We start from the raw sequence: 24,866 nt of genomic DNA on the forward strand, positions 1-24,866 counted from the left end.
AAAGAAGCTAGCTAGCTAACAAGGAGTGTCTAGTTGGCAGAAGAGAAGAAGGACAAAGAAGGGACAAAGTGGGACAAAAAAAGGACAGAAGAAAAGGGAAAGGGACATTAAGGTGAAGCAGTCCTCTAAAGACACAAAAGACAATAATACAAGAAACAACACTTCTATTGCCTCTCCCTCTACGATACGCACTTCCGGTTTGGTTTGGAGCGAGTAGTTGCATTCCGCTTTGCTCCACAGGTAGTATTACAGGTAGTATTACATTTTTTTTTACAGTACAACAGTTTGATTTGTTTGACTCTTAGCTGGCTACATAGCCGTCTTTGTATCCAAGATAATTGTGTAGTCTAGAGTAATTGTCGAGGTTAATGCACTATTGTAAAGTGGTTGTTCCACTGGATATCATAAGGTGAATGCACCAATTTGTAAGTCGCTCTGGATAAGAGCGTCTGCTAAATGACTTAAATGTAAATGTAATGTAAATGTAAATGTGGAGTGTGTTAAAGGTGATTATGATGTCACACTCATAAATGATTCTGGACACGGTGGAAGGCATGCAAGGTTTACCTAGCAGCCTGTTGGTCAAAACATGTGTGCCTGTGTCACTGGACCATTTTAGTGCACCTGAATTACTTTAGCAGCACTGTGGCCTGCAACGCATTCTCATTCCGCCAAGCACAGCAACCTCAACAAGAAAGCATTTTCACTATAAAATGGGAGAGGTTTTTGTCTGTCTGAAATCTGCATACAGCAGGCTCACAAGAGAATCGTATTCGAATACAGGAAGTATTAATCAGCAGTACATTCTAAAGGTGGAGGAAGAGACACTACCGCTGCTCTGTGCTCTCTGACAGTCTTGGATAGGATCCAAAATCCCCTGAAAAGCAAGAGCCCCAGCTCCCATGGGGCAATTCTCTTACACTATCCGCAGAGAGGTGCAATAGATCCTCACCTTCTATCCCAACTGTATAACTTTAGAGGTCAATGCATAGATGCAACATTTTTGTCAGGGTTAGTAATAATGTGCTCTGGAGCTGTGCAGGCATTGGATTCGTTTAATTGCTTTCTAGAATGATTTCCCTGCATTGTGTTGCACATTTTCTTGTCACTCCTAATCTAATATTTTTGAGGTATTGTGCCATTATCATCATCTTGCATTAAGTTGAATTGTCATTTTGCAGATTTGTACGGTCTTATTGACAGCTCATTTCCAAGACAGCTCATTTCCAAGTGTAAAAGCCGTATATGCAAGTCATTTGGCACCTTTCTCCTCCCAGACTGGCTGTGGTTACAGTGCCAGCGCCAGACATACATCACTCCTGTCAATTGTCAGATGTGTCCTTGGATTTCAGTAAGGCAGCATTTGAGGTCTACGGAGACTTTTCCGCACAGGGAGTCAATGCCGTGTGTCCAATGCTTATGTCAACGGTGCTGTCCCTTATAATAGCTATGTCCTTTCTTTGGTGCCAGTGACCTCTCCATCTTTTAATCCCCCAAATGCAAAAGGAAGACATATTCAGAGCAAAATACTATTCCATGAGTACAAAATCATTGGTAAAAAAAGATATTGTGCACAAAAAGCTACTGTACTGTATGCATCAATTTCATTGTGTTTGAACGAGAGGGCTTTATATAATATTGGTTTTGATCCAGGGAAGTCACAAATAATGTTATTCTACCCATTGGTTGGATGCGTATCTCCTGAAGATCTAAAAACATGTCCAATGTAAACATGTCCATCTTGGCCAGGAGCATGGAGCAGACATGAGTCTATCCAGTAGCATTGGTGCTCTTTCTGTCTGTCTGCTCCCTGTTGAGAGGTCTGTGAGGTGGATGCACATACTCAGGCATAATCAGAGCCTGCTAAAACCCTATCTAGAGATAGGAGAGCTGCCTCTGGTTTGGTTTTTCTGCACTAGGCCTCAGCGGGAGGCTCACTGCGTGACTTCCCAAAGTTCCTCCTCCAGGCAAAATGGAAATCAAACTGACTAAGTGCATCCGGAAGACAAATTCATGCGCATTAAAGCAAGTCAATGAAATGTGAATCTCATTCTTATCACAGGGAGAGGTGTAATGTAGAGACGCTGGACTACTAATAGGACTGACAGACCATATAACATTATTTACCATGTCTCTGTCATGTTTTGTCTTTGATCATCATGTCTTGTCCCTGTGCTTCCCTCTGCTGGTCTTATTAGGTTCTTTCCCTCTTTCTATCCCTCTCTCTCCTCCTCCCTCTCTCCCTCTCCCGCTCTCTCTCTCTATCGTTCCGTTCCTGCTCCCAGCTGTTTCTCATTCTCCTAACGACCTCATTTACTCTTTCACACCTGTCCCCTATTTTGCCCTCTGATTAGAGTCCCTATTTCTCCCGTTTTCCGCTTCTGTCCTTGTCGGATTCTTGTTTGATGTTTGCTGTTCTGTGTCCTTGTTCCGCCCTGTCGTGTTTTTGCCTTCTTCAGATACTGCGTGTGAGCAGGTGTCTAGTCAGCCTACGCCTGTGCCTTCCTGAAGCGACCTGCAGTCTGTGGTCGCGTCTCCAGTCGTTCCTCTCTACTGACGAGAGGATTTCAGTTTCCTGTTTTGGATTTACCTTTGATAATATCCAGGAGAATCATTGTTTGTTTAATACTGGAATAAAGACTCTGTTTCTATTACGTCGCTTTTGGGTCCTCATTCACCAGCATAACAGTCTCTCTCTCTAGCATACGTTATCTATCTCAATCTGAAGCAGTCAAAAACTAGGGTCAGTTGTCTGAGTGCACTTTGGCATCGCCTCCTCCTGTACAGAAATAAGGTTATCACTGGCCATTTCTGTATAGTGTTACCTTTCGGTTTTCACTTTAAGTGCTGTGTTAGCATGCTGTGCTCATACGGCGAGCCTCACCTTCCTTGAGATTTTCTTAAGCGATGCCTTCCGTGTGCACCAGTACTCTGCTCTCAGATTAGTCAAGATCCACCAAGGTGCACTATTCTGTTCCATTGTGGCCTTGAGTAATGATGAAGCTGTTGAGTGAGAATAAAAAGGTTCTCGGGACCTGGGACCTGTGGGTCAGAGAAAAATGGAGGATCAATCAAGATCATATAATGCACACTGACATTGTTGAGAGCCAGTGTGATACTTTTATATATGCATTTCCACTCATCATCTAAAGTCTCAGAATGAGCGACTAAGGTAATGGACCTCTGATCAATGGAGATACAAGAGATGTGAGGAATGGAATGGAAGGTGGTTGCTATATGCTGTGAGGCAGCTCCCTCTACAGTTCTCTCTACACCGTACACGAGATAGAGATGTGACAGAAGCCTAAACGAGGCCTGTTATCATTCCCTCAACTCATATTTATTTAGATGAGATTTCACTTGTTTCTTTCATATTGGTTGATTTACAATAGAACCCAATATTTATTTGTACATATATTTGACCAGGGGTTTCATTCAAACTGTGTGTGACTGTCTGAGCTTTATCTCGGGGTTAAGATTGGTGTTCTGTATATCCTGCATGAGGTCACTTGCCAAGTTTGCTCTTTACACCCATTCTAATAAACACCCATCTGTATTTAAACGATCTGGAGATAAGATGCGTTACAAAATGATTCAGCTTCAGTCTGTTTTGGAAGTCTGAAGAAGTCAGTTGGGTTTACTGTCCCTAATTCTGCCTAGACAGAATCATAAAGAAAAACATGGAAATTTAGAACAACTGGAGATTTAAAAAGACCATAGAGCAACGTATGTTACTTTCTAATGAATAACACAAAAAAAAGACTGTTGAAGTGCATTGTAATCTGCAATGTACTGTTTACTGCATGTAGGCCTACAGTACTACATGGACAGATAAACCCCCAACACAATGCAATGTAACCTGTCCTATAGGATATTCATAAAACATCGGTCCATGTTTGCCCTCTAGCTAGTTTTTTTGTGCCGTAACAGGCACCGTATAGAAACCGAGACAACTCATTGTTTTTTTTGGTGGGTCGGGGCGGGTGGGGCAAGCGGGAGGGTTGGGGGGGGGGGGGGGGGTTTATTGAAGGAAAGATTCGCCCATTTTGAATATTGAAGCGATGTTCTATCGATTCCCGGAGTCATTTCATGTTTCCATGTGTACATGAGCAATTCGCCATTCAAGCAGGCAGAAATACAGGCAGAAAATGATCACATGATGATCTGATCATATGACGCAAAACTTGTCATACCGGCTTTATTTCTGCCTGCTTGAACGGCGAATAGCTCAGAGACACACGAAATGACCCATTGGAATCGATAGAACATCACTCAGATATGCACAAATACGATATAACATTCAATATGGGTGAATCTTTCCGTTAAGTAGACCTGAGCCAGCTGTTATTGTATTGGTGCCCATGGGATTTCCCCCACACACAGCAACGGTAGTACATTTTGCGCCAATTTTATGACAAGCCAAACGCTTTCTGAACCCAAACGGACATCTTTCTAATAAATACATTATTAGAAAAACAGCTTTGTTTGAAGTCTGTGGTAGTTCTCAAAGCGCATGGAGCAGTCGTATCTGCCTGCTGATCGCTAGCTCGAACTCCCGTGAAACAGAAAAGGACGAAGTAATGAATGACAATGATTTTAAATTAAATATTCTTTGTTACTGTAATCATTGTGTGTGTTCTTGTGCTTAATTGTGTTTGATGATAATGAATTAGATGATAAGTGAGCCTATAGCCATCCATTTCATGCAAACTGGATTGTTAGCTAGATACTAAATAACAATTTAATTAACCTTGAACAGTACCAGTCAAAGTTTGGACACACCTACTCAATCCAGGGTTTTGTAGAATAATAGTGAAGACATAAAAACTATGAAATAACACATGGACTCATGTAGTAACCAAAAAAGTGCTAAACAAATCAAAGTATATTTTAGATTATTCAAAGTAGCCACCCTTTGCCTTGATGGTAGCTTTGTACACTCTTGGCATTCTCTCAACCAGCTTCACCTGGAATGCTTTTCCAACAGTCTTGAAGGAGTTCTCACATATGCTGAGCACTTGTTTGCTGCTTTTCCTTCACTTTGCGGTCCAACTCATCTCAAACCATCTCAATTGGGTTGAGGTCGGGTGATTGTGGAGGCCAGAACATCTGATGCAGCACTCCATCACTATCTTTGGTCAAATAGCCCATACACAGCCTGGAGGTGTGTTGGGTCATTATCTTGTTGAAAAACAAATGATAGTTCCACTAAGCGCAAACCAGATGGGATGGCGTATCACTGCAGAATGCTGTAGCCATGCTGGTTAAGTTAAATTCTAAATAAATCACAGACAGTGTCACCAGTAAAAAAAAAACACAACACCACACCTCCTCCTCCATGTTGTGGGAAAGTAACTTTTCTAATAACCAAAGGAGAACCTTTAGGGAACATCACAGTTCTGAGAACGTTCAAATAAACCAATAAAATAACATAATATTTTGGTGTGTTAGAGAACACTTACAGTGCATTCATTTTTCCAGATTTTGTTACGTTACAGACTTGTTCTAAAATGGGATGAAATAGTTTCCCCCCCCTCAATCTTAACACAATAACCCATAATGACAAAGAAAAATAGGTTTTTAGAAATATCACATTTACATAAGTATTCAGACCCTTTACTCAGTACTTTGTTGAAGCACCTTTGGCAGCGATTACAAACTCAAGTCTTCTTGGGTATGACGCTACAAGCTTGGCACACCTGTATTTAGGGAGTTCCTCCCATTCTTCTCTGCAGATCCTCTCAGGCTCTGTCAGGTTGGATGGGGAGTGTCGCTGCACAGCTATTTTCAGGTCTCACCAGAGATGTTAAATTGGGTTCAAGTCCGGGCTCTGGCTGGGCCACTCAAGCACATTCAGAGACCTGTCCCGAAGCCACTCCTGCTTTGTCTTGGCTGTGTGCTTAGAGTTGTTGTCCTGATGGAAGGTGAACCTTCGCCCCAGTCTGAGGTCCTGAGCACTCTGGAGCAGATTTTCATCAAGGATTTCTCTGTACTTTCCTTCGTTCATCTTTCCCTCAATCCTGACTAGTCTCCCAGTCCCTGTTGCTGAAACAAATCCCCAAGGCATGATTGGTGGAGTGCTGAGAGATGGTTGTGCTTCTGGAAGGTTCTCCCATCTCCACAGAGGAACTCTGGAGCTCTGTCAGAGTGACCATCGAGTTCTTGGTCACCTCCCAGACCAAGGCCCTTCTCCCCTGATTGCTCAGTTTGGCAAGGAAGGCTAGCTCTAAGAACAATCTTGGTGGTTCCAAACGTTTTCCATTTAAGAATGATGGAGGCCACTGTGTTCTTGGGGACCTTTAATGCTGCAGACATTTTTTGGTACCCATCCCCAGATCTGTGCCTCGACACAATACTGTCTCTGAGCTCTAGAGACAATTCCTTCGACCTCATGGCTTGGTTTTTGCTCTGACATGCACTGTCAACTGTGGGACCTTATATAGACAGGTTTGTGCCTTTCCAAATTATGTCCAATCAATTGAATTTACCACAGGTGGACCCCAATCAAGTTGTAGAAACATCTCAAGGATGGTCAATGGAAACACAATGCACCAGAGCTCAAATTCGAGTCTCATATCAACGGGTCTGAATACTTATGTAAATAAGGTATTTCTAAACACCTGTTTTCGCTTTGTCATTATGGGGTATTGTGTGCAGATTGATGAGGGAAAACATTTATTTTATAATTTTTCGAATAAGGCTGTAACGTAACTAAATGTGGAAACAGGGAAGGGGTCTTTGAATGCACTGTACATAACATTCCCCTGTAAAAACCCACCACCCGCCAACCCCTCTTTTACGCTACTGCTACTCTCTGTTCATCATATATGCATAGTCACTTTAACCATATCTACATGTACATACTACCTCAATCAGCCCGACTAACCGGTAACTGTATGAAGCCTCGCTACTTTTATAGCCTCGCTACTGTTATTTTTACTTTTTACTGTTGTTTTTATTTCTTTACTTACCTATTGTTCACCTAATACCTTTTTTGCACTATTGGTTAGAGCCTGTACACGTGACAAATAATCTTAGTTTTGATTTCATTTGTTTGGTTGTTTGAAAAATAACCTTCTCCTAACGTTCTGGGAACCTTGCATGTGTTTCTTAGGGCTAGTTGAGGGCGTGGTTGTGTAACAGTATAACTTTAAACCGTCCCCTCGCCCCGACACGGGCGCGAACCAGGGACCCTCTGCACACATCAACAACGGTCGCCCACGAAGCATCGTTACCCATCGCTCCACAAAAGCCGCGGCCCTTGCAGAGCAAGGGGAAACCCTACTTAAGTCTCAGAGCAAGTGACGTAACTGATTGAAATGCTAGTAGCGCGTACCCGCTAACTAGCTAGCCATTTCACATCCGTTACACTCACCCCCCTTTCAACCTCCTCCTTTTCCGCAGCAACCAGTGATCCGGGTCACGGCACCAATGTAACAGTATAACTTTAAACCATCCCCTCGCCCCGACACGGGCGCGAACCAGGGACCCTCTGCACACGTCAACAACTGACACCCACGAAGCGTCGTTACCCATCGCTCCACAAAAGCCACGGCCCTTGCAGAGCAAGGGGAAACCCTACTTAAGTCTCAGAGCAAGTGACGTAACTGATTGAAATGCTAGTAGCGCGTACCCGCTAACTAGCTAGCCATTTCACATCCGTTACAGTTGTCCAATGGTTCTTTGATATAACCTTCCCACAACTTTCTGGGAATGGTTCAGAGTATTTGCTTGGCTTTGGATTATTCTCATCACATTTAACTTGACCCCCAAATGTTTTATTTTCTTGGTATTTCATTACTTTAACAGAACATTTCCTAAATATGTTTACAATTTTAGTAATGTTCTAGTAATGTTCTCCAACTGGTTTGGCATTGGGAATGTTCTCAAAAAGTTCAGACAACGTTAAGTAATAGCATTCTTCTGTGGGAATGTCAGTAATTCAGCATTACATTTCATACAGGTTTGCTCATGGTTCTAAAGTCATGTTCTCAAGTCGTCCCAAGAACGTTAAGAAACAACATTCTTCTGTGGGAATGTCAGTACTTCAGCAAAATGTTTCCTTCAGGTTTCCTGGTGCTTGTTTTTAAAGTCATGTTCTCAAATTGTTCGAGAACCAAAAACATACGTTCCCACAACTTCCAAGGAACCAAATGTGCTAGCTGGGTACTCTAGGAAATCCCAGACCTAGCTGGAATATTACGGGAGGCAACCCATCTGACTAAAATAACTATTATGACATCCTCACTGTGTACTGATCATCTCTGTAGTCAACTGCTGGAGATGTCTTAGAGCATTGCTATAGTTATATGGAAAGAGGGATAGACAGTCTGATTCTTCTTCCAGTAGACTATTGAGATTCAATGGAGTGATAAAGACAAGTGCAATATCGCCCTCTAGTGATAGGAAAATATAATCCGTGAAATCACCAATATTATTTGTAGACACGTTGCAGGTTTGGCATTTTTGGGCCTATCAGGTATGATATGCAACCTTTCATAAAATTATATATCAATGTCTTAGAACATGTGGCCTTGATAAAATATAAGAGGAAATTGGTAACTTCTCATTCGTAACAATAAATATTGCATGTAGCCTATGGACCAATCAACAGCTTAAAATTAAATATTTGTGCGTTCTGTTGACTAAAATCGAAGTAAAGATGCATCACAGATTATCCATTATATTGACCAGATGCTCTAGTGTACGCTCTAACAATTAAAATACATTTATTCACAAATGGAAGGCAGTCAGAGGAGGCAAGATCAGGTGGGAACATTCTAACCAATGAGAGGGAAGATACGCGTGTGAACAACAGTCACAACGGTTTCCACTAGTTACCACAGTCGAAAGTCAAAGATATCGTGGCTATATCGTAAAAAATCATGACAACTAAAATGTGCATTGTTCTTAACTGACTTGCCTAGTTAAATAAAGGTTAAAAAATATATATAAATTGTAGAAATAGGCGGGGTTTAAGACTTTGTGTCTGTGGTAAATAGTGACATCCAGGCACAACACCGATATAGTGTTTTTTCACAAAGTTGCCGTGATGTCACGCGTCCTACTTATGTCAGTACACTCGTAACAACGGAATTAACCATTTTTAACAAAGAAATCAACATTTCCCAACTGGCTGATGTTACTACTCTTTTCTTAAGAGACAAAGACCAGGTCGCCCATGCCCTTAATGCTATAACTGCATTTTCTATTGCATCAGGATTAAAACTGAATGTTTCTAAATGTGAAATCGTATGTTTATTTGACTGATAATAAAGAAATAGAAAATATTCCTGTAACTGACTGTTAAATATTTAGGAATACAAAAAAACACTTAGTCAGACAACATATGAATTTCTCTCCTAAAATTAAGAAAACCAAAAATATATTTAATAATTGGCTAAAAAGAGATCTTTCTATACTTGGGAAAGTACTTCTGTCCAAGGCAGAGGGACTGTCTCATTTTTTGTACCCCTCATTATCTTTATTTGTAAATCCTGCTACTTGTAAAGAGATCAATAAGACCTTTCTTGACTTCATCTGGAAAAATAAGTCTCACAAACAAAAAAAGTCAGTCCTCTCATAAAAGAGGTGAAGGCGTTCTGGAAGTGTTGGATTTTGTGACATAAATAACACTTTCAAGATCAATTAGTTGAAAAGATGTTTGATCAGTACTGATGCAATATGGTATTTCATTCCAAATAATGTGTTTAATAAGTTTGGAGGTCTTCAATTTTTACTGAAATGTAATTATATTCCTGAAAGATTACCCGCTAAATTGGCTAGGTTTCACCAACAAGCTTTAATGGCCTGGAAAATAGGTTTCCTGCACAATTTTCCCCCACATAAAGCTATTTTGTGGAATAATTCAGACATAACTGTAAGGAATAAGTCATTGTTCTACCCCAGCTGTCATGAGAGGAATATTGACTTTGTTCTTGATGTTTTRGACAACAAGGGTAATATTCTCACATATGAACAATTTATAACATTGAAAGAGTTTCCAATACCTTTCAGAGAGTTTATTTCTGTGATCAAAGTCGTTCCCAGTGGTCTAACTACACTAATGAAATCTCATCTTAGCTTTGGTAATGATCACAAAGTTTATCCAGAACTCAGATTGGAAGGCATGGGCTTACTTGAGAAATCTTGTTGTAATAAATATATAAGACTAATTCTTCATTCAAAAAACCAACTTACACAGAGAGGAAACTTTTTCTGGAACATGCTTATTCCTGARATTGTCTGGAAAAATGCATGGTTAAGGCCTTACAAATATCGTATACCAAACAAAGTTAAGGAAGTGCACGTAAAATTTTTACATAAGATATATCCATGTAATTCTATGATATCCAAATGTGTGGTGTAGTATCTCAGGAGGTCTACCCCGGGGGATGGTAATAGAGGGGAGGTACGTGAGGCGACGTTGGCTCCCTCTGCTGGGAATACGGGAGCTGGGCACACCGACAGCTCTAAGTGGAGGTAATTAGAGGAAAGTGCCAACCAGCCGTGGAGGCCAAATAAAAGGAGCACGGTGGCACACCGCGGGAGAGAAGGGGGAGAGACTGACACCAAGCAAAAGTAGAGAAGAGCTTTGGGTGCCGTGGGGTCAAGCGTACGGAGATTACCATGGAGGAGCTGGTGGCTCGGTTCATCCTCAGCCAGCAGAAGCAACAGGCTCTCCAGGAGCAAGCTCTGGAGGAGCAGCACCAACAAAACCGCAGACTGGTAGCGGAGGTAGCCCAGTTGAAGGTTGGGAGGGTTCAGGAGTTTGGCCCGAGTCAGTTCCTGGTTCAGTTAACTTCTCTAGGATAGGGGGCAGCATTTTCTCGTTTGGATGAAAAGCATACCCAAATTCAGCTGCCAGTTACTCATCCCCAGAAGATAAGATATGCATATTGTTAGTAGATTTGGATAGAAAACACTCTGAAGTTTCTAAAACTGTTTGAATCATGTTTGTGAGTATAACAGAACTTATTTAGCAGGCGAAACCCCCGAGGACAAACCATTCAGATTTGTTTTTGTTGAGGTCACTCTTTTCAATGGATTTTCATTGGGAATACAGATTTATAATTGACCTTCTTGCAGTTCCTACCGCTTCCACTGGATGTCAACAGTCTTTAGAAATTAGTTGAGGGTTTTTCCTTTGTGTAATGAAGAAATGCGGCCATTTTGAATCAGGGTCACTTGAAGTGTCCTGTTAGATAGAGGCGCATGACCAGAAAGCATGCTACAGATTGTTTTAATCCTGTATTGAACACAGATCATCCTGTCTTAAATTTTATAGATTATTTACGTTAAAAAAATACCTAAAGTTGTATTACAAAAGTAGTTTGAAATGTTTTGGCAAAGTTTACAGGTAACTTTTGAGATATTTTGTAGTCATGTTTCACGAGTTGGAACCGGTGTTTTTCTGGATCAAACGCGCCAAATAAATGGACATTTTGGATATCTATCGACGGAATTAATCGAACAAAAGGACCATTTGTGATTATGGGACATATTGGAGTGCCAACAACAGAAGCTCGTCAAAGGTAAGGCATGAATTATATTTTTATTTCTGCGTTTTGTGTCGCGCCTGCAGGGTTGAAATATGCTTATCTCTCTTTGTTTACAATGGTGCTAACTCAGATAATAGCATCGTTTGCATTCGCCGAAAAGCCTATTTGAATTCTGACATGTTGGCTGGATTCACAACCAGTGTAGCTTTAATTTGGTATCTTTCATGTGATTTAATGAAAGTTTGATTTTTATAGTAATTTATTTGAATATGGCGCTCTGTATTTTCTCTGGCTTTTTGCCAAGTGAGACAGTAGCGTCCCGCCTAAACTCAGATTTTTGGATATCAATATGAACTTTACCGAACAAAACATACATGTATTGTGTAACATGAAGTCCTATAAGTGTCATCTGAAGATCATCAAAGGTTAGTGATMAATTTTTACTCTATTTCTGATTTTTGTTACTACTCTCTTTGGCTGGAAAAATGGCTGTTTTTCTGTGGCTATGTACTGAGCTAACATACTCGCAAGGTGTGCTTTCGCCGTAAATCCGTTTTGAAATCAGACACTTTGGCTGGATTAACGAGAAGTCTATCTTTAAAATGGTGTATAATACTTGTATGTTTGAGTAATTTTAATGATGAGATTTCTGTTTTGAATTTGGCACCCTGCAATTTCACTGGCTGTTGGTTAGGTGCGACGCTACCATCCCACATATCCAAGAGAAGTTAAGGGAGGAAGATGACGTGGAATCGTATTTGTGCACCTTCGAGAGGACGGCACAGCAGGAAGGATGGCCCAAGCCCAAGTGGGCCAGCCTGTTGGCACCCTACCTCTCTGGGAAGGCCCAGAAGGCCTACTTTGATTTGAACACTGACCGGGCCGTGAATTATGAGAGACTCAAACGGGAGATACTGAGCCGTTATGGGTTCAATCTCGCACGCCGTGCACAACTGGTCCACGACTGGGCCTTTGACACCACCCTTTCCCCCCGGGCTCAGATGAGCGACCTGGTGCGCCTGACCAAGGGCTGGCTACTGACGGAAGTACCGTTCCTCCCGATGCTCGACAAGCTCGTTCTGGATAAATACCTTTGGGCCCTGCCATACGGGATGCGGAAGACGGTGAGCATGCAGAACCCCCAGAGCCTGGAGGAATCGCTGACTGCGGTGGAAATTCACCAGAACACCCAATACCTGCTGAGGGGCCCGAGCCGAGAGAGGAGATGCGGCGAGGGGGACGAACAACACAGAGAGGCGAGGAGCTGAAGGGGGCCCGGACGGAACCAGCCGAGGCTGTGAAGCGGGAGGGGGACCCAAACTGACGATGGCAGCGGCTGCTGGACCCAGATCAGAGACGCTGCTGTGAGCCGGGGCACCTCACGTGGAGCTGTCCCGGCCGGGAGGAGGCCATGCCCTCCGCATCCCCCAGCTCTGGGGTAACCCGGATGGCGAGTTATGTCACCTCCTGTTGGGCGCACACCGAGACGGCCCCTCCGATGGTTCCTGTGCGAATCGATGGRGTCGACACCAGTGCTCTGCTGGACTCCGGCAGCATGGTGACCCTGGCCCACCCGCAGTGGCTCACACGAGGGGGGGGGGAGGAGGAACCGGGGGACAAGGAGGTGACCATGTCCTGTGTACACGGGGACACGAAGAGGTACCCAACGGTGCCAGCACCCAACGGTGCCAGATAACCACCCCAAGGGTGGAGTGCCAGATGCACGTGGGAGCTGTTCCTAACCTACCCATGTCCATTCTCCTCGGTTGAGACTGCCCTCTCTTCCAGGCACTGGAGTTACCTGGAGAGGCGAGCACGGTATATGGGAAGAAAAGGAAAAAGGAGGGTGGCCTGTGCAACCCAACCCCCGCCACGAGAGGTGTCCACTGGGCCCGAGTCGGACCCGGAGGAGGTAAACGACCCCGCTCCGTCAAGCGAGCCACCGGGCGAGGAAGACCTCAGGCTCCCCTTTATGGAGGTGGAGGCCCTAGACAGACCTCCCGACACGGGAATCCTCACAGGTCAGTTCGGGACGGCCCAGTTAGAAGACCCCAATCTCCAGAACGCTAGGGGCCAGGTGYTTGCGGTGGATGGCGTACTGTTACCTGGGGTAAGTGATTGGCGCTACCCCCACTTCGCAATCAAGCATAATTTGTGTCAGGTAGTAAAGCATAATGGGGAGACAAAAGACTTGTTGCTCATACCCAGCCAGTATGTTAGGACTGTGTTGCAGCTTGCCCACACCCACCTGCTTGGGGCACACCTGGGGATGGAGAAAACCAGGGAGCGGATTGGGAACCGCTTCCACTGGCCCGGAGTCAAGTGCGCCGTAGAGGACTACTGCCGTAGTTGTCTGGAGTGCCAGATCACAGCTCCGAGGGTGCATTATCAAAACCCTTTGGTTCCCTTGCCCATTATAGGAGTGCCATTCGAGCGGATGGCAATGGCTCTGGTGGGTCCGTTGGTGAAGACCGCGAGGGGACACCAATACATCCTGGTAATCATGGATTACGCCACCCAGTATCCTGAGGCAATCCCGCTATGCACGGCGGCAGCAAAAGGTATCGCACGGGAGCTCTTCCATTTATTAGCCGGGTGGGTATTCCGCGGGAAATCATAACGGACCAGGGCACCGCGTTCATGTCTCTTGTGATGAAAGATGTCTGCAATCTGTTACGAATAAAACAGGTGAGGACCAGTGTGTACCATCCACAAACGGACAGGCTGGTGGAACACTTCAATAAGACCCTAAAACAGATGSTGAAGAAGATCATCGAGAGAGACAGGAGGAACTGGGACCAGCTGCTGCCCCACCTGATGTTCAGTGCACGATGTACCCAAAGCATCCACGGGGTTCTCCCCCTTTGAGCTCCTGTATGGCCATCGGCTCCGCGGGCTGCTGGATACAGCCAAGGAGGTCTGGGAAGAGCAGCTGACCCCCTTTCGCAGCGTAGTAGAACATGTGGAGGGGATGAGGGAGAGGATGACGGTGATTTGGCCAGTGGTAAGAGAGCACATGGCCCAGTCGCAATGTGCCCAGGAGCGTGTCTACAACCAGGGGCCCCAACCACGAGAGTTCCAACCCGGTGAGAAGGTCTTGGTGCTGATCCCTACAACGGAGAGTAAATTCCTGGCTACGTGGCATGGGCCCTACGGCATCGCTGAGTGGGTAGGCGACAACTATAAGGTCTGCCAAACGGGGCGGAGAAAACCCCTCCAGCTTTACCATGTGCACTTACTGAAGAAATGGCACGCACGTGAGGCGCTGTGCGTAACGTGGACCCGGCCACAGCAGGTCCCGCCCTCGGTCGAAGTTGCAATGGGGGCAGCGGAATACGGCCGTGTTCTCCGAGGTGCCGGGGCACACGGATCTTGTGGAACATCAGATTCACACCCGTCCGGGAGAAAAAGTGTGTAAATGGCCATACCGGATACCAGAAGCCCGGAGGGTGGTGGTCCAGCGGGAAGTGACGACAATGCTAGAAATGGGGGTTACTGGAGGAGTCACACAGTGAGTGGTCTAGCCCCATAGTGCTGGTTCCGAAACCGGACGGAAACGTCCGCTTCTGTAATGACTTCCGGGGCCTGAACGAGGTCAGTAAGTTTGATGCCTACCCCATGCCCCGGGAGGATGAACTGATCGACCGCTTGGGGATGGCGAGGTACGTCAGCACCTTAGACCTGACGAAGGGTTACTGGCAGGTGCCACTGACAGTGGCCTCCTGGGAGAAGACTGCCTTCTCCACCCCGGGGGGCTAAACCACTGCCGGTTTCTGCCTTTCGGGCTCCATGGGGCACCAGCGACCTTTCAGCGACTCATGGACCACGTCCTGCGTCCGCACAGTGAGTACGCAGCTGCTTATCTGGATGACATCATTGTGCACAGTGACAGTTGGGATTCACATCTTTGTAAGTTAAAGGCCGTGGTTGATGCGCTAAGGGATTCAGGCCTGACCGCGAACCCCCAAAAGTGCAAGCTGGGCTACACCGAGGTGGAGTACCTGGGATATCAGATCGGGAGGGGAAATGTGAAACCCCAAGAAAAAAAAAAAAAATCGCTGCCATTAGGGGATGGCCGGTCCCCCAAACCAAGAGGCAGGTGAAGTCATTCCTGGGGTTAGCAGGGTACTACAGTAGATTTGTACCTAACTTTGCTGCAATAGCTTCTCCCCTCACAGACTTAACAAAGGCACAACTACTCCAGACGGGGTGATGGACGGAGGACACAMCCGGCGTTCCAGGCCCTGAAGGATGCGCTATGTTCGCACCCGGTACTCGTCACCCCGGACTTCTCAAAAAACCTCCTGGTCCAGACAGACACGTTTTGTCCCAGGAGCAGGAAGGTGAGGAGCACCCCATGTATGTCAGCAGGAAGCTCCTCCCGAGGGAGAAGAAATACTCGATTGTCGAGAAGGAGTGCCTCGCCGTGAAGTGGGCACTGGACACTCAAGTATTTCCTCCTCGGGATGAAGTTCACCCTAATCACTGACCATGCCCACCTTGTGTGGATGGCAAGAGGTAAGGACATGAATGACCTTGTCATCCGCTGGTTCCTGTCCTTACAGCGATTCTCTGTCATCCACAGGTCGGGGGCCCAGCACGGCAATGTGGACGCCCTATCCAGGAGGGATGCAAACCTAGACCTGAGCATGCCTCCCTTCCAGTCAGGGCAAAGGGGGGGGGTGAGGTGTTATCCCAGGAGGTCTACCCTGGGGGATGGTAATAGAAGGGAGGTACGTGAGGCGACATTGGCTCCCTCTGCTGGTAATACGGGAGCTGGGCACCACGACAGGGACAGCTCTAAGTGGAGGTAATTAGAGGAAAGTGCCAACCAGCCGTGGAGGCCAAATAAAAGGAGCACGGTGGCACACCGCGGGAGAGAAGGGGGAGAGACTGACACCAAGCAAAAGTAGAGAAGAAGGACCAAGCGAAACCTAAGTGATTTTCTTTGTTATATTTATTTTCTGTCTTAGTAAAGTTGTTTTTGTGGACTAAAGCCTCCCTGTTTCTGTGTCAATCTCTGCACGCTCAACCCAACACTCCACGGTTTACCACAGTGGCTATTGATGATATCTGTGTTTTCTGTGAAAATTGTGAATCTGTCTCACTTGTTCTTTGAATGTAAATTTGTGTCATAATTTTGGGAAAAACTTGCAAAATACTTATTTACCATTATGAACACTACCCATGTTTTTGACATGAAGGATATAATATGTTACTATTGCAATGATAACAAGACCATTGAAATGATTGTGAATTAAAAAAAAATCTTGATGCCAAATACTTAATACATGATTGAATGTAACTATTTTATTAAAACATTAACTCTAGTGAATAACATTTTCCTGAATCATATATTTTTTTCAGTGATTACAATTGCACTACAATTGTTTATTTTATATATTTTTTATTACTTGATATTTCTGTATGTTAGCATTTTCTTGTTAATACCTGCGTTCTGTTTTGTTTGATGTAACAATGTAAATTGTTCTGTATTTTGAATTTAAAAAAACTCGTAACAGAATCATTAAACATATATTTAATCAAATAAGCCACATGTAGCAAATAAGCCATTATAGTGTTGAATTTGGTTGACAAAACCTATCATTGACCTCCATACAAGAACTCCTCACTTGGTGAGCGAAAAACATGACAAACTACACCTGCTAGAGAAAGATTTTCGGCCAAGTTCTCCCCCTCACTTCGCCTCTTCTCTGGTTACATTCCATTCTCCACATTGAATCCTTCTTCTTCTATAATATCATGATGGTCCACAAAGAAACGTTTAAAGTGCATGCCACTACCTACTGTGTTGGAATGTACGATCAATCATGATTGGGACAATTCTGTTTTACCTTGAAAAAAAATAAGAGAAATGTCCTCTGGTCTGATGAAACAAAAATAGAACTGTTTGGCCATAATGACCATTATGTTTGGAGGAAAAAGGGGGAGGCTTGCAAGCCGAAGAACACCATCCCAAGCGTGAAGCACGGGGGTGGCAGCATCATGTTGTGGGGGTGCTTTGCTGCAGGAGGGACTGGTGCACTTCACAAAATAGATGTTATCGTGAGGGAGGAAAATTATGTGGATCTATTGAAGCAACATCTCAAGACATCAGTCAGGAAGTTAAAGCTTGGTCGCAAATGTGTCTTCCAAATGGACATTGACCCCGAGCATACTTCCAGAGTTGTGGCAAAATGGCTTAAGGATAACAAAGTCAAGGTATTGGAGTGGCCATCAAAGCCCTGACCTCACTCCTATAGAAAATCTGTGGGCAGAACTGAAAAAGTGTGTGTGAGCAATGAGGCCTACAAACCTGACTCAGTTACACCAGCTCTGTCAAGAGGAATGGGCCAAAATTCACCCAAGTTATTGTGGGAAACTTGTGGAAGGCTACTCGAAACATTTGACCCAAGTTAAACAATTTAAAGGCAATGCTACCAAATACTAATTGAGTGTATGTAAACTTCTGACTCACTGGGAATGTGATGAAAGAAATAAAAACTGAAATAAATCATTGAAATATTYTTCTGACATTTCACATTCTTAAAATAAAGTGGTGATCCTGACCTAAGACAGGGTATTTTTACTAGGATTAAATGTCAGGAATTGTGAAACATTTACACTCAGTTTATTTGGCTAAGGTGTATGTAAACTTCCGACTTCAACTGTAGTTCTACCAATCTGTTTTACAGCCTCTGCATATGATACATCATGACTGATCCTATATCCCTGAGCCTCTCTAGCCTCTCCCTGTATTTGGCATCCACCAAACGCTGCACTGTGTTCTCCCCCACAATTACAGCACTTAACGTTCACTGTAATCATGTGCACCTCCACACATATTTTTTATTTATTTTACATTGAGCAGCTACATGTCCCATTCTTTGGTATTTAAAACACTGCAGTACATATGGGACAAATTCTCTAACATTGAAACTAAGGAATCCTATCTGTACTTTTCCTTGCAAGACTTTCTCAAACCTCTGCATCACTGATAAGCTTTCACTTGTTTGACCCTCTTTCCTAGTGATCAACCTTTTGGCCCCAATCACTCCGCCTCTCTTCACATTTTCTTTAATATCATTTGTGGACATAGATATTGGGACCCCAGTGATGACTCCCTTCAATCTAGCATAAGCACCAGGGACATGGCTTTTAATCTTCTTTCCATTAAGTTTTTCCATTTTCAGAATCTTCTCTTGCTGAGCCTGGCTACCACACAATATTAACAATCTACCATTTCAAATGAACCAGGCTAATTTCACTTCACCTATCTCTTTCTCTACAGCATTAGACGTATAGGGTGTAAGTGAGACCGTGTGGTCTCATCAAACACTATCACCACTTTCCACTCCAACACATCATTACTCTTGATTCCTACCTTGTCCCTCTTTATCATTTCTTTACTAGATGATCCACAGCTTTCTGTATCATGATCTCTCTTCTTTCCACTACCGACCATTCCGGTGCTTGACCCTCATCCTTCTGCTCCATACCATCAGAACTGACACCCATATCGTTAGCATTCCACCACACCTTTTGCTTCACCAACCTTTTCTCCATTTCGTCTGCAGTACTAGCCGCCATTTCCATCCTCCAACCCTCTCCCCCTCCAAGTTGTCAGTTCTAGTAATTATATTTCTATGCATGTATTAATGAGGTGTCACGTGCTCGGGAAAGACACCTTACTGCAATAATTATTCAGCATAGTAAACAAAACAAATAGTAGGCTTATACAAACGGCATTAACTTTAAATTAGTGAGAGTTGTGGATATATCGTTAAACACATTTAATGTAGACAACATTTTTCATTTCAAATTTGATCGAAGTATCTATTTATGTAAGCGATTTAAGAATCTCGTGTCTAATACCAACCACGTCCCCTTCCGTTTCGAATGGTTGCATGCTCTATGGTGAGGCTGTTGCTATAGTAACAGATACGGAGAGCAGACAGTAGTGGCGCTGGTGAGCGACAAATAGCGAAAGGTGTTGAYGGTTTCTGAATGTGAAAGAGTGAGGAGGAAAGACGTGCGGATAAGGAGGCTGCAAGAAGGGGGGAAGTGACGGGTCTGCTTGAAAAGAAAGAAATGTCGGAGAGGATCGCTTCATCATGTGGGAACCTTTATGATACCACTTCACTCCTTCTCCAGTACTGCAATGGTGAGTTCGCCTTTGACTTGCTTGCAGCTCTGAGTCGATCGATTTTGATATGAACCGTGGCACACTGCTGGGACTGTAGGTTTGCATGCACCTGTTTGCAGGTTCCCTATCAGTTTACACGAAACAGAGATGTAGCTCGAGCTACAGATTATTGAATAGAATGTTAGCTTGCATCGTTAGAATGATCTATGCTCTATCTATCCATCCATCATAGAGCAGGCTGTCGTGAACTTCGTTAACCCACTGCTATGTTGTGATAGGTGTAACCCAGAGCCATGTATTTAGAAAAAGATTTGGTTCTGGTGTAGCCGACCTGCAAACCCTCTTTGACTTTATGTAAAATATTTTCCGACTGGGGGAAAACAGATAGGCTATCTCTATGATATTTAATAGTGGAACTATTTGCATATTATGGTTTCACTGTTTCAGATGAAGTGTAATTGCCTTAGAGAGAAGAGTGGCAGAGGAATTACACTGTTGTGGCTTCATCTCTCTGTTGTAAATTAGAGAATGGTGTTCACTTTTTGAGGGGCAGCAGGGGCTGGACATGACTGTAGTGTAAAGGGTGATCATAACAATACAGCTCATCAAAGAAAAGCTGATGCAATGATGCTGTAACTGGCCACATCACAAGACCAGGTTCATGCACGTGAGAAGAAAAGAAAACACACACCTCTGGTAATGTTTTTTACTCTACAGGATTTAGTTATATTTTATGCACCCATGCTATCCAATACAATTTGACATGGTTCACAAATCCAATTATGCACGTAAGCAGTGTGATGAAATTGAATTGCGAGTAAACATAGGATATTTGAAGGGACCGTGTAGCGTACCTAAATAGACTTGAAAGGTAATTAATGTATTGCTGAACAAAAATCTGTGAAACTCAGGTTCTGTGTATTGGGCTACATGCAGGTCTAAAAATAGCCTATAAGTAGAAGATAGCCTACCATATTGAGTGACAGGTAGACAGACATGGAGAAAGGCATGTCATCTGTTCAAATGGCCAGGCTGTCCTGACCCTGTAACCATGAGAAGATATTTCCCATGGCAGGGTCTACTATGCACAGTACCCAGCCGGGGTGTCCTGCCATGGTCTCCGTTGGCCAATGCCTACCCAGCTAGGACATAACGTTCTGAGAACCATATTGTAATGACCTGACAAGATCATAAAGGAACAATTGTCCAGACAGAGGGTTGAGTTTACGAATTGACGGTTTATTAACCCAACTTTACACAGGCTACTGTTTGGCCATAGCCCACGCCAAATACGAAAGATACCCCACAAGCCAACTGTGACCTTCTCTTGTGAAGCCCAGACGTAAGAGAGAGAACAATGGCTAAACCTGGTCTTAACTTCCAATGCTCCATCCCCCTGCCCAACCCCCCTCCACGCCACTCCGCCAAACACCAGGATGCCCGGCATCAGAACATTCCAGGCATCCCCATGATTGGCAGATAGCAGGTTGATTGGCATGTCGGACCCCGCGAACACTGGTAAGTACAACACAACCCACTAATAGCCTACCACATAACACACCGCTGTCTGTGCGGGTCGCTACAATATGTTTCTTAGAGCTTGGTGAAAGTGTGGTTGTCCTATGGTTATTTTGCATACAACCCTACCACAACTTTCTGTGAATGGTGCAGGACAGTTGCTTGGCTTTGGAACATTCTCAGCACATTTAAGTCACTTGACATAAAAAAAAAAAAATCTTGGTATTTCATTACTTTAACAGAACGTTTCCTAAAAGTTCAAACATGGTTACGTTTCATTTCAATTTTGGTAATGTTCTAGCCTCGTACGAACCATCCTGATCTCGAAAGCTTACATTCTGTTTCGCTACACGGATACAGTTTGGTCACGACAAGATTCAAATCATTTGAGCCTCTCCATTCTAGCCGCTGTATGGCCGGACCAATCAGCATCCTCTGATAATCTGTGGGCACAGAAGTCGAAAATCATAACAACAATGGCTGCTCCTGAGGAGGTTGGTGTTGATTCTGCTATAGGAGCAGTTATATCAGAACTGGAGGACATAACATAAGCAAATAACTGCACTGAAAGATTTTCTCAGGGGAGATGTTTTCAAATCAAATCACATTTTATTTGTCACATGCGCCTAATACCAGAGGTGTGGACTCGAGTCACATGACTTGGACTCGAGTCACAAATATGATGACTTGCAACTCGACTAACTTTAACACCAATTACTCGTGACTTAACTTGGACTTGAGCCTTTTGACTCGAACTGACTTGATACCCTCCCAAGCCAAAATATGAAAAATTATGCTATTAAAAAAAGTGTGTAGCGCGTCAACTCTTCATTCAACGGATTACAGTTTGGACAGCAGCCAATCAAATTGTGCCAGTGGAGAAAAAGTTGCGCTTGGCAGTGCCGAGGAACGTCGGCGGGTGAATTCAGATGGAGCCCTTGGAAAGATGATACCCCAAATTATTATTTTCGGATATAAAGACTACGCTGTAGTCAACAGAAAACGTATTGCAACTTGCAAAACATGCGGGAAGAAACTTGCGGCGCTACTGCCGCCGCTCAATTACAGATTTGAACAATACCAGATGAACAAAGTGTCACAACAGTCTCCAATTTGACAGTTCATGGAGACCCGTGTAGGGCTGTACAGCATGAATCATCCACAGCAGAAAGCTATTAACAATGCAATACTGTCCGACCTGGTTATCAATTGCAACTTGACTCTGTCTATTGTGGAAAACAAGAGTTTTGGTCACTTTCTGTCCGTGGTTGACAGTAAGTGCAGCCAAGTGTGTCGTAGAACATAGACATCAAAATTAGAGAACCTCGCTACAGAGAGACGTTCAAAACTGAAAACTCAGTTGAGCAACACAGACCATGTTTCAGTCACAGTGGACATTTGGTCTGACCGAAAGATGAGGGGGTTCCTGCACTGTGTGAAGAAAGATGGAGAGAGGATACAGCTCAAGTCCAATCTCTTGGCCTGTGACCGCTTCAAAGGCCCACACACGGCCGAAAAGAATCTGTGAGCAATTTGAGGCCATATGTGGTGAGTACAGCATTAAAGATAAATTGGACCATATCTTTAGTGACAATGCTGCCAACATGAGAAAAGCATTCACGGTGTGCTTCCCCATTGAACAAGAAGATGAAGTACATGATGAAGATCACCTTGATGACCCAGAGCTCTGGAATGACCTAACCCTGGAAGACCAGCAAACAGTGGATGCTGCTATTGCAAAAAAACAGCGCTTGCAGGGTTTTGCCCACTCTCCAGCTGGTGGTGGGAGATGGCTTGAAAGAAACAAAAGTGATGACTCCTTCTCTTTCAAAGTTATCAAAAATCAGCTCACTGCTGCATACAAGCACAACATTCAAAGAGGTGTTTGAGGCTGAATTTGGGGAATGAGGCATCCCTGCTGCTGTCAACACAAGATGGAACTCAACAAAAGTGAAGGCAGTTATCCAATGTGACCATCTAAAGCTCAGTCATGTTCTAGAAAAGGCTGGGCACAAGGAGTTGTTGTTCACAGTACAGGAGTGGAATAAGTTGAAGGAGTTGGTGGACATCCTGAAGAAATTTGGAGAAGCAACAGATATGACTCAGGGGGTGAAGATAGTCACAATCAGTTATGTTGTTCCCTCTGTCCTGTCTCTGAATCACCACCTGGAACAGTGGAAGCCTCACGTCCATTTCCTGAGCGGCCTGGTCAGAAGTCTCCAGGCATCCATGAACCAAAAGATTTCTTGGAATCTTCATCAATGTGAAAATGGCCAGGACACAAAATGGAATCACTGCCCCCTTTTCAGATCCAGTCTACCTCAAAGCAGCTGCCTTGGATCTGGCTGCAGGGACTGAGCAAGCTGTGCCTCTTGTTGATGAGGAAGAGCGAGAGGACCATAGTCTTGGACAAGAAGAAGAGCTGTTTGCAGCATACTGTAAGAGGCAGAATAAAGCTGTTGGGACCACTACAGCTAAGTCACTACCTTGACATATGCGAAGGACAGAATGCCCTCTTGTTCTGGGCAATGAACAGGAAGGCTCTTCCTTCACTGTCCCAAGTGGCCATCAGGGTCTTGGCAGTGCCTGCCTCCAGTGCCCCGGTGGAGCGTGTCTTCAGCAATGGTGGCATCATACTGCGGCCTTGTGCACAAATGACTGACAGACTTTTATCGAATTTGGTCTTTTGCAAATGCAATGCATCATAGGGCCCTGAGATAAGAGAAAAAATAAAACTGTTTATGCATTACACATACACTCACACACACATAGTCTTCATGTTCAGGTTTTATCTCCCATCTTTGGGATCTATATTTTTTCTCTCAGACATTCAGGCCAGTGTTCAAATTGTAGGCCTACTTGAATTTCAGTAGCAGTTGTTTTGATGTACCTTTTAATAAATGATTGTAACTTTATGGCAGGATTGATTTAGGTGTCTGGAGTATATCTGGAGAGAGAGAGATTTTGTTTTTGTTGTCATATTGATGTGTCTTTCTCATGGCTACCCATGTATTTACATGGAAATATAAAGTTTATTTGGAAACTAATAAATATTGTAATAAACCTGTTGATGAGGTTATTCACTGTAGCTCTGTTGTTTTACTAGATCTATGGTCATAGCCAATATTCGTAGAGTACCCTTCTACTGCCCTTGCAAGTCATTGCCACTCTTTCCCCTCGGTTGGCACACAGTCTTACATGGAACAGGTTCTGGAATGGGAAGGGAAAGAATATCCCCGTTGACTTACACCTGGAACACCTCAGCTTCTTGAAGTAATTTTMGAAGGGCCTGGGTCCAAACATGACTGAGCAAGCAGCAGACAGGATTATCAAGTCCATTGGTGTCCTCAAGGACTTGATGGACACCACAGACGCTGAGTTAGCAGCATTAAAGTCTAGTGGCATCCATCATGCTGGGGACTGGGGACATTCTAGCCTTTGTGGAGGTTGTCAGGGAGGCAGAGCTGTTCATAACCCAACCAGGCAGAGTTGGAAACATTCTCTCAAAAGTGAAGTACAGTGAGTTGTTTTTGATTTGAAACAACTTAGGTGCCAGGCTAGCTGGGGATGTGGATGGCTTAGTCTGAGCATCACACCCTGTCTAAGAGGTAGACCGTGATTGGGAGTTAAGGCGCAGGAGTAGGCTAAACACACTAATAATGTCACTGTAAATATTTCTTATTAACTTGTATTTATCAGTA

At 44.0% G+C, this 24,866-nt stretch overlaps 1 protein-coding gene and 1 long non-coding RNA gene across 3 annotated transcripts in view; one reads left to right on the plus strand and one right to left on the minus strand.

Annotated features, from left to right (window-relative positions):
* The window catches only part of LOC111957684 (uncharacterized), a 32,192-nt gene extending 12,824 nt beyond the window's left edge, over positions 1 to 19,368 (minus strand). The window contains exons 1-2 of the long non-coding RNA XR_002876432.2: positions 18,886 to 19,368; positions 2,885 to 3,042 (exon numbers count right to left, since the gene is read on the minus strand). This is a non-coding gene — a long non-coding RNA (uncharacterized lncRNA). The remainder of the gene's footprint in view (positions 1 to 2,884; positions 3,043 to 18,885) is intronic.
* A 162-nt stretch (positions 19,369 to 19,530) lies between these two features.
* The window catches only part of LOC111960529 (echinoderm microtubule-associated protein-like 2), a 34,725-nt gene continuing 29,389 nt past the window's right edge, over positions 19,531 to 24,866 (plus strand). Inside the window, exon 1 of one of the 2 annotated variants that reach the window (XM_023982557.2) lies at positions 19,531 to 19,665. In XM_023982557.2, coding sequence (XP_023838325.1) covers positions 19,593 to 19,665 — 73 coding nt within the window. In that variant the 5' untranslated portion in view covers positions 19,531 to 19,592. The remainder of the gene's footprint in view (positions 19,666 to 24,866) is intronic. The other variant, XM_023982558.3, reaches the window with a different exon arrangement.

The sequence above is a fragment of the Salvelinus sp. IW2-2015 genome, linkage group LG4p, assembly GCF_002910315.2.
Source record: "Salvelinus sp. IW2-2015 linkage group LG4p, ASM291031v2, whole genome shotgun sequence".
Lineage (NCBI taxonomy): Eukaryota > Metazoa > Chordata > Actinopteri > Salmoniformes > Salmonidae > Salvelinus > Salvelinus sp. IW2-2015.